The sequence below is a fragment of the Crocodylus siamensis genome, chromosome 10, assembly GCF_052110815.1.
Source record: "Crocodylus siamensis isolate JL-2025a chromosome 10, ASM5211081v1, whole genome shotgun sequence".
NCBI classification, from domain to species: domain Eukaryota; kingdom Metazoa; phylum Chordata; order Crocodylia; family Crocodylidae; genus Crocodylus; species Crocodylus siamensis.
In genome coordinates, this window is record NC_143404.1 from 42,502,602 (window position 1) to 42,515,622 (window position 13,021).

The 13,021-nt window shown below is 50.0% G+C and overlaps 1 protein-coding gene across 23 annotated transcripts in view; it reads right to left on the reverse strand.

Annotated features, from left to right (window-relative positions):
- Window positions 1-12,778, reverse strand: part of NDRG3 (NDRG family member 3) — an 87,668-nt gene extending 74,890 nt beyond the window's left edge. For 12 of the 23 annotated variants that reach the window (XM_090065202.1, XM_090065194.1, XM_090065206.1 and 9 more), the window contains exons 1-2: window positions 12,500-12,638; window positions 9,190-9,290 (exon numbers count right to left, since the gene is read on the reverse strand). Coding sequence is in view for 3 of the 23 variants with exons in the window: in XM_090065183.1 (XP_089921309.1) it covers window positions 12,500-12,679 (180 nt within the window). In the remaining 20 variants the exon portion in view is untranslated. Of the gene's footprint in view, window positions 1-9,189; window positions 9,291-12,499 lie in introns of all 23 variants that reach the window. The other 11 variants (XM_090065201.1, XM_090065193.1, XM_090065188.1 and 8 more) reach the window with 7 other exon arrangements.
- Window positions 12,779-13,021: the final 243 nt, after the last annotated feature.

Below are 13,021 nucleotides of genomic sequence, written 5' to 3' on the forward strand. Positions count from 1 at the left end.
AAGTGGACAATCTGACTCGAGGTTGGTGACCCTGCACCAAGAGAGTGTGTCCCACTGTAATGGAAGCCTCTGGTCCTGGACAGTGGGCCCAGAGCTAACTGGCATAGCTAAAGCAAACTTGGGGTACCCATGAGCAGACACAGACCTGGTGTTCAAAAGCTACAATGCCGCAAGAGGCTGAGCTTGTGTCAGTTTATCCTGTCAAGACATGGCTGGCAAGTCGCTGAAAGGCATCACAGAAAAGAAAGGCAGCAAGACGAAGCTCTGGAGAACAAGCCCAACCCTTTCCTGGGGAGGCACACATGGTGCAATGCATGTGGCAGGAATGGACACAGCAGGGCTGTGTGCATAGTGGGAAGGGAGTAGCCTCTGAGGTGTGCAGCCCCCAGGTCTGCAGCCCATACTGCATGCTCTCCTGGCTACCTAGAAGTTGGATAGCCCTGATTAAGAGAAATGTCTGACTAGAATTAAAGCTACTTCATTACACAGTAATAACAGCCTATACCAAGATGACGACAGTGTTGCTATTCATGCATGATTTTTCAACACATGGCTTCTCATAAGGACCCAGCAATATATCACAATCCTTTGAGGTTACAAAGGACTCTTATTTTGGGTCATAGTAAGTATTTACAAATTAATTCCAGAAGAGGGACCCTGAAGTCCTATCACTGGAGGGACCTTTTTCCAACACAGTCTGCTTCACAGCTACACCTGTAGATGCTGTGAAGCTACAGTTGTAGAGCTGTTCACCTACAGAACCAGCTGAACAAGCTCTTGGCATGTTGCTGCCATCTTCAAGAAGAGCGTGTACAGGTGAAGGCCAGAGAAGCTGCGCTGGGGCTTGTTTGAGAAGGGAGCTGGAACAGCAGGCTTCAGCAAGCTGCTTCTCCAGCAAAAGCACCCATAAAAGACTTACAGTAGAATAATTTAATAAATTCCAGAAACCAAATTTGTTCAAGTGTGTAAGTTCCTGTGCAAGACAACTCAACTAGGGGAAAAATTCTCTTGCAGTGATCCTAGGGAGATGAACTGTAGAGTGATAAAAGACCATAATCTCTAGCTTCTGGCTCTAATTTACAGAGCAACAAAGAACAGACATCAGGAGATTTACAGCACCTGTAGTCTAGTTTAAAAGGAAAAAAATCAGAAGTCAAGAGACAGAGTTCAATTTTAGCTACTGACAGCTGTGGAGATCCTGAGCATGACTAGCTTACAAGAACAATGCAGTTGGTCCAACAAAATATCACAAGTCAAAAAAAGTTGCTTCTCTTCTTTTAGAATTCCAAATAAACCAGGTATTCCCTGAGAATAAAACCCGTTGTCACCACAGCTTAGATTTGAACTAAAAACTTAGACTCTACATAAATAGTGAAACAAAACAAAGGTTTACAAACCCAATAAGAATACAAATGGACTTACGTAACTGAATCAAATTGTAAGCTTCCCCTGAATCCTCACTGATCATAAGTCAGAGCAGATAAGTAAGATAGAGCCAGAGATGAAATGGACCAGTCTAGTCTCCCTTTCCTGGTGAACAACATTCAAAGCCCACAGAGAAAGAGTGCAATTAGATTTTAACCCTTCAGTGTTAAATATATATGACTTTGCTGGCTTATTTATTAGATTTATGCCATGCTCTGCAAAAAAACTGAAGGTAGCTTACAATAAAAGTAAAAACAGATAAAATTACTAAAATAAAACAGTACAACATAGAACAAATTCCCCAGAACGCCTAAAGGTTAAGTGTGCCTGCTGGAGGCCTGCCCAAATAAAAAGCCCCTCTGCAGAAAATATTATTCCTTGTGAATGGGCTAACTTCCAGAACACGCTCCTCTTGAAGATGGCAGCAACATGCCAAGAGCTTGTTCAGCTGGTTCTGTAGGTGAACAGCTCTACAACTGTAGCTTCACAGCATCTACAGGTGCAGCTGTGAAGCAGACTGTGTTGGAAAAAGGTCCCTCCAGTGATAGGACTTCAGGGTCCCTCTTCTGGAGGTGACACAAAGTTAATGGCACAAAGTCAGTGACTTCAAGCTGTGGTCTTAATGGTACTCAATCTTTTACTGATTGTCACACAGCTTTCCCAAGTAGAGCAGTTGCCAAGTATACAGTCCAATACTGGCATGCAACAAGACACAACACAAGCTGAAGTTCATAATTTGGCAGAGATGTGTCCCCATTAAATTTGCCCCATATTCACTACCTGGAATGAGTAAGCTGCAAGTGATTAATTTAATGGCAGGTAAGAGACCATGCATTTTTTAACTTGAAAAAAAAAGACAACAAAAGCTTTTGAAGGACCACATTTTTAACTCTACTTTCAGTAGAGGTGCATCAATACATCGGTCCCATATCAGATCAGCACTGATATACGGAAAATTGACAGCATCGGCAATCAGCCTTTTTGGGCTGATGTGGTCGATAATCACCGATAAATGCCACGAGCGCAGCCCCAGTGCAGCATGCAAGTGGCCAGGAACACAGCCCAGCAGTGTAGAGATCAGATGGGTTTGACTGGTAAATCTGTTGTGAGGGAAGGGTCATGGGAGGGGCAGATCGAGGCCCCTGCAGTGAGGGAGGGAGTGGGGTTGGGGCTGAGGCAGGGGCTGCACAGCTGCGGCAGGGTACAGGACAAAGCTGCAAGTGGTTTGTCCTAGGGGCACGGGGTGGGGTTCCCGCCACTGCATGCGCTCTGGGAGGGCATGGGGGACATGTGCCCCTGGATCTGCATGTGGGATGAGGGTAGACTGCCACTGCAGGCTAGGGCCAGGGGCAGTGCTACGCTCTTCCCAGCAAGGGGGCTGGGCTGTGCTCAGGGCAGGCAGAGGTGGCACTGGGAGAAAGGGTTGTGGGGACTACAGCAAATTTTGGGATAGTTGTAGCCCGGCCCCCTCCCCCCAGCCCCTATTCCAGTGTGGCTGCTGCCCGCCCCGAGCACAGCCTGGCCCAGTCCCCCACTGGGAAAAGCCAAGTGCCACCCCTGGCCCCAGCCAACAGCAGCAGCCAGCCTTCACCCCACATGCAGATCCATACCCTCCCATGTGCCCCCCCAGGGAGCAGCTCACAGCTCCACCCTGCGGGACACCCTGGCTGTGCAGTGCCTGCCCCAGCCCCACTTCCTCCTTCACCACCGGAGCCTCAATATGCCCCCCCTCACCCCTTCCCTCATCCCCTACAACAGACTTACCAGCAGCCCACACTGCTCTCCAAGCTGCCCATCTGCATACTGGCAATTGGTATCATACAACATGGCTTTTTAAAAATTGGCCATCTGTACCAGCCCAAAAAAATCTCTATCCCCTAGTTTTCAGTCCTGTAGCGGAGGTGAACAGTGATCCTTGTGGATGGAGAGGTACCACCAAGGTTCTAACTTAGTGTGTATATATTGAACTTTTTGAGCTGAAAAAATCAGACTTACAGCCTCTTACTTGCATTATTTAAAGATTCTGTTTCTAAGAGTATCTAGTTGCTTTGTTTAAAAGAAAGACAAGGAAATATGTCAGCTACTTTATATGAAAGGTATAAGAGAGTAAAAATCATCTGCAAGCAGCTTTTTGCAAGGACAATACAGCAAGTGTAACAAAGTTTTCTTTTGTGACGTTCTGAACTATTTTCAGTTGTTTCAAAAGGGCCCTTAACTTTTATCCCAAGAAAACTCATTTTAGAAGGCTAGAAATATCTCCTGGGCTTCTTATCAGTCAGAAGCTCTGCTCTTATCTAAGATTAGATGTTGCTACAGTTGGGCCCCTAGTTGCTGTGGTAGACAATATTCATCAAAGCATGTGGTATGGCACTGGGATGCCCTCTCTACTGTGCACATAACTGAACAAATCTATCAGGTACACAAACTTCATAAAGAAGCCCAACAACATCCAATACCAATATCCAGTTCAAAGTGAGGCTCTGGCTATAGCACAGATTGGCTCTTTTTCTATAGGCCAAGACAGTAACTAGGAATATCAGGAACCCTCAAGACAAATAGTGAGAGTGCAGCTTGCTGGGAATGAGCTTTTCCCCTATACAGGGATGTCTAATTTACACTTGACAGCTGGGGTCCAGAGCAGAGAGTTCAGTGAGAACTCTGTGAAGAGAGACAGGGTCTGGTTGACTGAAACAGACAGTCCTTTTAAAAGTAAAAATAAAAACAGTGATGCATCAGGGCTGGGTGAGCTCTGTCTCCTGGCAGAGGGGTAACACATCTATCCAGTGTTCCAGGAAAAAGCAATTAAGGGGCATTTTTCATGACTTTCTTAACCAGAGAATGTGCATCCTGCTATGAGCACCTGCTGGGAGAAATATAACAAGTGTGTTAGATTCATCCAGAGGTTCCAGGGGAGGCAGATTCAATCTGTGTTAAATGAGAGCTGCTCTCAGATTTGAATAGCCACACTAAGAGCAATGAATCCTGCATAAACTGGAGTCTCAGGTGCAAACGTCAAGAACTGAGCATTTAGACCTGAAATGGAGAAGAATTTTCCAGGAACAGCTTCCCCCCTCCATCCTCCCCTTTTCTGCTCCCTTTTCACGAACTCAAAATATAAGTAGTTCCAATGGAGGTGGCAGCTGATTTGCAGTTTATTCACCACAGAGGAAGAATATAATGCATATATATTGTGGTCTTTCATATTTACCTTGTAAGTTTTTCATTTATTGCTTACTATCCATTTGTTGTTATAGTAAAAAATAAAAAGACGATAGAATTTTGGACCTTTTTTTTCCCCATTAGTCACTGAGGTGCTGCTGATATTTTTATACAGTGAAGCCAGAGGGGTTGGATACTTAATACTGCAGAATCCTTACAGAAAATGGTGTCTGATCAGCAGGGATCCTGGTTTCCCCCGATAAGAAAATTGCAAATTCTAATATTATAAAAGTCTTAGTCTGTCCACAACTCTTTATCTGCACTCTGATCTGTTGTCCTGACAGCCAATCACAATGCTTACTGAAACAACTAACCAGAGTGCTCTGCACAGACAGAAGTGCCGCCATGACAGCAGGGACTGAGAGACTGGAGTGGGGGGCACGAGACCAGCAGCACTGGCTCACCCCCTGCCCAGCCCATCAGTCCTCACTGTCATGGCAGTGCCATCCCCCTCTGCCTCCAAGGAGTGTGGGTGGTAAGCCCAGCGCTGCTGTCCTCACCCCTCTCCCTGGCCCTGGCCTTGCTCCTGGGAGGCAGAGGGGGACGGAGAGGGTGAAACGGGGCTCAGTGAGAAGTAATGGTGGAGTTCCATCCCCGCTCCCCTCCCTCCCATAACAATAGCAGGGACTGAGGCACTGGAGTGGATGGGCAAGGAGGGGGTGCGCATGGAGCCAGATTGGGGGGGGGGGGGGAGGGGGGAGCACAGGGCCAGAGGCAGAATGGTGGCAGCTCCATGGCTGGCCAGCAGCACAGGGGCACTGTGCTCTAGACCCAAACAGTCACAAGACACTGCAAGGGGGTGAGGCAGTGGGAAGGAAGGAAGGGGAGGGGGCCGTGGCCAGGCTGCCTGGTGTGGTACGGTAGCCTCATCCCAAAGCAAGTACAGCCACAAGCCTCCCCTCCTCTTCCCTTGGCCCGTGCTGGGGCCAGACACGTTCCACTGCCACCTGTATGAATCGGTGCCACTGTGCTCCAGCTGGGTCAGGCCAGGGACAGCTAGGGCCCCTCCAGCAGGGCTGACGGGGCAGGTGACTCTTGGTTGGGAATGCAGGGGGCAATGGCAGTGCCAGGGGGCTGTGGGTCAAGAGTGAGGGGTACCAGCGGGGCCCAAGGGGGAAGGTACTGCAGTTTGGCACCAGAGGGGCACTGGCAGAGCTGGGGTCAGAGGGCTGGGGGTGAGCAGCAGCAGGGCTGGGGGAGCTGTGGTTTGGCAGTGAGAGGCAACAGAAAGGGGAGGGGCAGGGCCACCCTTTGGGGTCAGCCATGTAAGCGGTCCTTTGAAATTTGTCATTCATGACAGGCATTTGGCTAGTTCTCTGATAACCCCCCCCCCCCCCAATTCATGGTTAAAATGAAAGGCCCCCCACACCCATCCTGGGACCCCTCACTCCCCCTCCCCCCTCTGGCCCTGCTGATGCAGCTGCCCTAGCAAGGAGTCCCCTGCCTGAACATCAGAGTGGAGTTGCACACAGGGGATGTGAGCAGCGCAGAGCTTGCAGTGGCAGCTGGGTCACACATGCCAGACCACAGAGGTTCCAAGGGAGGACAACAGGGTGGGAGCATAAGCCCAAATCAGGCAGCACACGCCTGCCCCATGCACACATCTGGAGGACACAGGTCCCCCCTGCTCCGCAGGAGTGCACAACAGTGGGGAGCAGCCCCCCAGCTTGAGCCCACCCTGCACAAAGATCTGGGGGGCATGGGTCTCCCCCAGGAATGCACACAGCAGCGGAGAGTAGCCCCCACCCCACCCGAGCCTCTGTATGGGGGTCTCAATCCCCCTCCCCTCCTTACCCGTGACAGCTACTCTCCAACCTGCCTGGCAGCTATGTGCATTAGGGCTGTGCGAAATTTTGCCACCAGTTTTTTTCGATGCTGTTTTGACGCATTTCAAGGTTGAAACACCAAAATTGAAACAAAACAGATATGGTCGAAACAGCCTCTAAACAAAATGAGGCAAGCAGAAACGTTTCGCCATTAGGCTATAATGGGGAAGGTTGAAACAGCCTATAATTTTTGTCATTTCTGGGGTTAAAGGCACAGTGGGGTTAAACCTTGCAGAAATGCAGTACTAGCCCCTGTGGAGGTCACAAAGCCTGCTAAGTTTCAAAGAGATAGGTGCAGGGGTTTGGGGGAAACTACACCTCAAGCTGTGGACAAGCAAGACTCATGTTATGGGTGACACTGTGCATTAAGGCGCAGCAGGGTGAAAGCTGCAGGGATGGTGCCCCTGCTGAGGCCATAAAACCTGCTAGCTGTCAACGAGATAGGTTCAGGGGTTCTGGGGTCCTGCACCTCTGGCTGCTGACAGGCAAAACTCGTGACATGGGTGCTTATGCAACTGTGTTTGTCTTGGGGCATGGGGGAGGGGACGCTACTGCAGGCCTGGCTGCTAGGACCTGCTGCGGCCACAATGCCTGCCAGCTGTCAAGGAGATAGGTGCAGGGGTGTTCTGGGGCCCTGCACCCCTAGCTGCGGACAGGCAAAACTCATGTCATGGGTGCTTGTGCAACTGCTGCCTCTCATCAAGCAGCAGGACTGATGATCCCCCATTACCTGCCACCACAGACCTGGGGGTAATAATTGACCACAGTATGAACATAAGCCAGCAGTGCAATGCTGTAGCCAGCAGAGCCAACAATACACTGGCATGCATCAATTGATGCATCTCCAGCAAAACCATTGCAAAGAAGTGATTGTCCTGCTCTACTTGGCTCTTCGCAGCATTGGTTAAACTGCAGCTGGAGTACTGCGTCCAGTTCTGGGCTCCACACCTTAACAAGGATGTGGTAAAACCTGAGAGTGTCCAGAGAAGGGCTCCCATATGATCAGAGACTTGCACAGCAAGCCATACAAGGAAAGGCTGAGGGACCTGGGACTCTTCAGCCTGAAAAAGAGAAGGCTGAGAGGGGACTTGGTAGCAGCTTACCACTACATCAGAAGCTTACATTTAGGGCTCGGTTCACCAGGGCACCCTTGGGAAAAGCTTGGAGTAATGGTCACAGTCTGGACACCTTAGTTGTGAAGTATTGTTGCCTAATGTTGAGCCTGAAATCATCTCCCAGGACTTCGTGACCATTATTCCTAGTTTTCCCCAAGGGTGCCATGGTGAACAGTTGCTCACCAAGCCCTAGATGTATGCTTCTGATGTAGCAGTAAGCTGCTACCAAGTCCCCTCTCAGCAGTGGAGCAGCTAGGGGTGCAAGGCCCGAGAACCCCCCTGCACCTATCCTCTTGACAGCTGGCAGGCTTTGTGGCCACAGCAGGCCTAGCAGCCAGGCCTGCAGTGGTCCCCCCCCACCCCAAAACAGACACGAGTTTTGCTTCCCAGTGGCCAGAGGTGCAGGGCCCCAAAACCCAGAACTTCTCCTTGACAGCTGGCAGGCTTTGTGGTCTCAGCAGGGGCTAGCAGGCCTGCAGCTTTCACCCTGCTACGCCTTAACACACACAGTGTCACCCATGTCATGGGTTTTGTTTATCCACAGCTTGAGGTGCAGTTTCCCTAAAGCCATGCACCCATCTCCTTGAAACTTGGCAGGTTTTGTGGCCTCCACAGGGGCTAACATGCCTGCAGTTTTCACCCTGCTGTGGCTTAACACATACAGTTTTTCCAGTCCCCCTGCACGTATCTTCTTGAAACTTGGCATGCTTTATACCCTCAGAAGGGGCTACCATTCCTACAAGATTCATCCAAATCTGGCCAGAAATTACGAAGTTATAGCCTGTTTCAACCTTCCCTTTTATATCCTATGGGCAAAACATCGAAATGGCAAAGTGTTTCGACAGAATGGAACGTGTAGCAGCGTGGGGTCCTAGGGGTGGCCATGATCTCCCCTAGCGCCCCCTACCATGCCAATGTGATATTAAAAGCACCCTCACATCTCGCCCACCATGTCTTTGACGTTGACTATGTACAAGGGAGGATGCCTTTTGGTCCCCTCTGACACAGTGCTCTGATGGATCTCGGTCTCTGTTCTAGTTTGGGTGACTTGGTGCACCCCAGCCTTATGGGCTATGCATGGCTCCAACCACCCCTGTACCACACCCCAAGCCTCGCAGATGTATGGGACATTGTTTGGTCAATTTCACTCTCCGCACCCCACGGGCACTTCAGGCTTGCCTCGCAACCGTGTTCTCTGGCACTCGTCAATCTCTGCCCCCGCTCTGGGGCTTCCTGCACTGCCCACTCTGGAGCCTTGGGGCTCAGGTGGCCATACCCGTGCCTGCCCCCATCCCCACAAAATCTCCTCCTCCAGTCTTAAAAGCTCCTGTAGGGCTCAGGCGGCCTTGGCCTTACCCGGCCCCCCCTAATCCTCTGCTCCCCATCTCAGGGCTGGGGTCAATGCATCCCTGAATGTTGTGCCCTCTCTGGCACCAGGGTCCCCACACTACTGTGGAGCCCCTATGAGGCCTCCTCCAACCCCTAATAGCCTCACCCAGTCCTCTGGTGCAACAACAATAAAAACAACAACACAAGCCCCTGGGCTATAACACAAAGCTAAACCTCATGGCTAAATGTTCTCCAAACCACACTGCATCTCTCACCTGTGTAACTAGCGGCTCATACATCCAGGCCTTTTTCCTCTTTCCCACATTCACAGCCGATCTCTTTCCCTTAGTCAGGCAGTACTCCTCCTGCTTCCTGGCTGCCAACAGAGAGAAAGAGAGCACTCACAGCATCCCGTCTGTGTCTTATAGTAGTCAAGTACCAGGCACCTTAGTGCCCTGCTACAAAACAGAACAGCCGTTTTGACTCTAAACAAAAGTTGAAATGAAATGCTGTTCTGTTGAAATGGAATGCTTCCATTTCATACAGCCCTAGTGTGCATGTACATGTTAACAACACACCCTCCCTCCTGACTCCCTCCCCAACCCCTGCAGGCTGGAACTTTGCCAGCTTCCAGCAAGCATGCTGCAAAACTGCAAAGTTGCCAGGTTTCTCCAGTAAAAGGAGAAATACGCATTTCCCTCTGGTAAAAGGTAAAATCCACAGTTTACTCTGTTTTTCTGTGGGAAACAGAAAACACAGATCCCTGTAGCAAGGAAATACTACCAAATTTATCCTGAAAGGTCTGTTTTGCTTAATGGCGTAAACATGGGTATAATCACTTGTATCACACGATGAAGTTACCATGTTAAATTCTTAAAGGTTAATTTTCAGAAAGTCATCTATATGAATTTGCAGAGCTCAGATCAGTTAGTTCTCAGATTAAGCACTAATATTCCACAGGGATTACACCTGCACAAACCTTGCTTCCCACTCTCCTGCCAATGACCATGTTCATTAAGGCCGGGTTTACCAACTGTCCATAAATTTACAGACAGTAAGATTCAGAGTTAGAATCAGTCAGAAGCACCACTAGTGAAGAAGATGCAGTGTGATAAGTTGCCCTTGCCCAGACTCACTTGAGCCACCTTCTCTTTTGCTAAAGGATGGTTTTACAAGTAGCTCCGAATCAGATTTGCCTCAACCTGATTCTGAAATGGAACTAATAAGTAGTGCAAGTGATTCTACAGGTAGCAACAGTGAATCTGGAGATGCCGCAATGACCTCAGTGCAAGAGACTTAAACTCTGCTGAAGTACATGAATGGACAACCATGGCACATCACGCAGTTTTTTGGGTGTGCTTAAATTAGCGTGCCAATAAATTTTCAGTGCCTTCATTTTTTTTTTCACCTTACATTTAAACAAACAGCATAAGACAAGTAGATACTATTGTATATTGTCTTTACATATTCACAAGCATTCCAATAAAACTTAAATTTCTTTCCACATAAAGCTCTGAATGCAACATTTAAACCACATTAAGTGTGTTATTTTTTTTCCCTACTCAAATATTTCAGTTCAAATACTTGTGGCTATTGGGACATAAAATTAACATGGGGTACTTCTTTAGTTTTGTTTACTAAAAATAAGTCAAATAAACATGCTAAATCAGATCATGCTTTATTCAGGGCATTGGAAAATTTTCCAATTCAAAATTCTACAGAAAACCTACATCTCTAAAAAGCATTGAAATCTTACCCTCTGGAAACACATTTACTGCTTGTGGTAGGATGGATTCTTTGAATATGGATTTTAAAAAGTGGGATTTTGGAACTTTTGAAAAGTGATGCAAGCTCCTAGGTTTAGACTTATGGGGGCGGGGGGGGGGGAGGGGGACTCTGGAACCTAGTCAAACCTTTAGATGGCAACACAAAGCCCATGGTAAGCTGTCATCTAACCATGCAGATGCCTGAACTACCAAAAAACCCCACAAGTTTCTACTGAAAAGATAAAAGGGGGGAAAAAAACCCCCAAACAAGTGCCTACATTTTTTGCTTGTAAATGTTCAAAGAACCACTGAAGTCTTGTCAACACCAAAAAACTTAGCACCTCCCTCATGTACAAAGTAGCAGGATTCACAAAACAAGAAATTTCTACAGGTACCTCGCATGGGAGAACCAGTCTAATAGGTGTGCTCAGTGCATGCCCAACCCCTTTGCAAGAGACAGGAACAGGTGCATGGATGAAGGAAGAGAGAAACACACTTAGATGACTACCCCAACAGTCACACTGAGACATCTAGATTTCTCTTCCTGGCTCAATGTTTTCAAGGACTGGAATTCATAGAAATAAAAAAAACCCCTCTCATACCAAACCTACCCAATGGCCTGGTGGTTAAGGTATGCAGAGTGGAAAACTTGTATCCAAGGTCCTATTCCAACCCAGGAAGAGGTGGAATTTGAATCCAGGCTTCCCACATCCAAGTATCCAAGTGCAGTGTTCAATCTAAGGGGGGGGGGGGGAGGGGGGAAGGCTGTCAGGGCAGCAACACACCTTCCAATACTGTTGCTTAGCCCTCTAAATAGAATTTTCTGTTTTATTCATCCCTTACTTTTAACTGCAGCTACTACCTTCTTGTACAGAAACATCTCTAGATACTAAATAATTATATATCGGCCCATTTAATACTTTATATCAGTCGGGATACTAGATAGCCAACAAATTCCCCAGCCAAGGTAAGTACGTTTGAGCCAGAATCAAAATGAAGTCTTCCAACAACGCTCCTGGAGACAGGGGCCAGGAAAATTCCTGCAACAGAAGCTCAGCTGAACTGTGTCCAGCTTCATTCTCTCTCTCACCCCTTCTTTACCTAAATGAAGCCATCTCCTACCCCGTGCAGCCACACTACTACAGCTCTGCACAGCCATTTTTCCATACACCTGACTGAAGAGGAGCCCAACACTTCCCCTGACACACAACAGCAACCAGGAACCAGGATGCTGCTCAGGCCTGGGTACTGCAGGGGCCAGACTACACAGAGAACACTGGGGCCTCAGCGCTTCACGGTTCGCCTCCCGGGACCCGAGACGGGCCGGGCCGGGCCGGGCCGGGCCAGGCCCCGGGCGAGGGAAGCGCCGGCTCAGGAGTCACACGCGGGCAAAGCCGCGAGCGGCACCGGCTCCCTCCAGCTGCGCTCCGCCTGCTCTCAACTCCGCCCTCCCGCCGCCCGAGGCCCCCCTCACCCCTCAGAACACGGGCCAGGTCGGCCGCTGCCGGGCGGAGGCACGGCCGGCTACGGCCCAGGGCCCTGGACCCCCGCACCCTCTGCTCCGAAGGGGCGCGAGCGGCAGCCGCAGGAGGTGGCGCGGGGAGCTGGTCCCGCCGCTGCCCCGGAACAAAGCAGCTGCCGCCGCGCGGGCCCCTCTAAACCCGCCGCCTCGTGTCAGAGCCCCGAGCCCGGCGCGGGGGAGGGGGGGCGCAGAGGGAGGAGCGGATGAAGCCTCCTCGGGCGGCGCCCAGGCGCTGCAGGCCGCGCCGAACGGAGGGGCCGAGCGGGGCCTACGCGGACGGGTCTCGGCCGCCGTTACCTGCGCCAATGGGACCGGCGGGCATGTCGGGTGCAGAGACGCCGCTTCACCCTCAGCCTTCCGGCTCCATGGTGCTCGCAGGAGATGAGGCGACAGGGTCGGAACCTCGGTCTTTGATCGCACTTCCGGCAGCGCCGGAGAACTCACCACAAGCGACCAGGCCTTGCCTGTACTGCGCATCCGCACCTCCACGTGCCCCGCCCCGCGAAATTCCTTCCCTTTCGCACGCCCTCTCAGCCCGGATTGCGCGTGCGCCTGAGGCTTGGGCGTTTAATAAATCTCCGGAGTTAAATTGTGCGCATGTGCGTTTTGTTTCGGCACTTACTTTCTCGGCCCCCGTCTTCTGGTTTTAATGGAGCTGTGTCTCTATTGAACGATCTGCTCGCAGGATGCAAAACGTCTTCCTCCTTGCCTACACCATCCAGCCAAAGAGTTGAAAATCCCTTGCTTGCTGCTGTGCGAGCCCAGCACAGAAAGATTCCTCAGGCACGCTTTGAATTAACTGACAAAATAGAGGTGAAT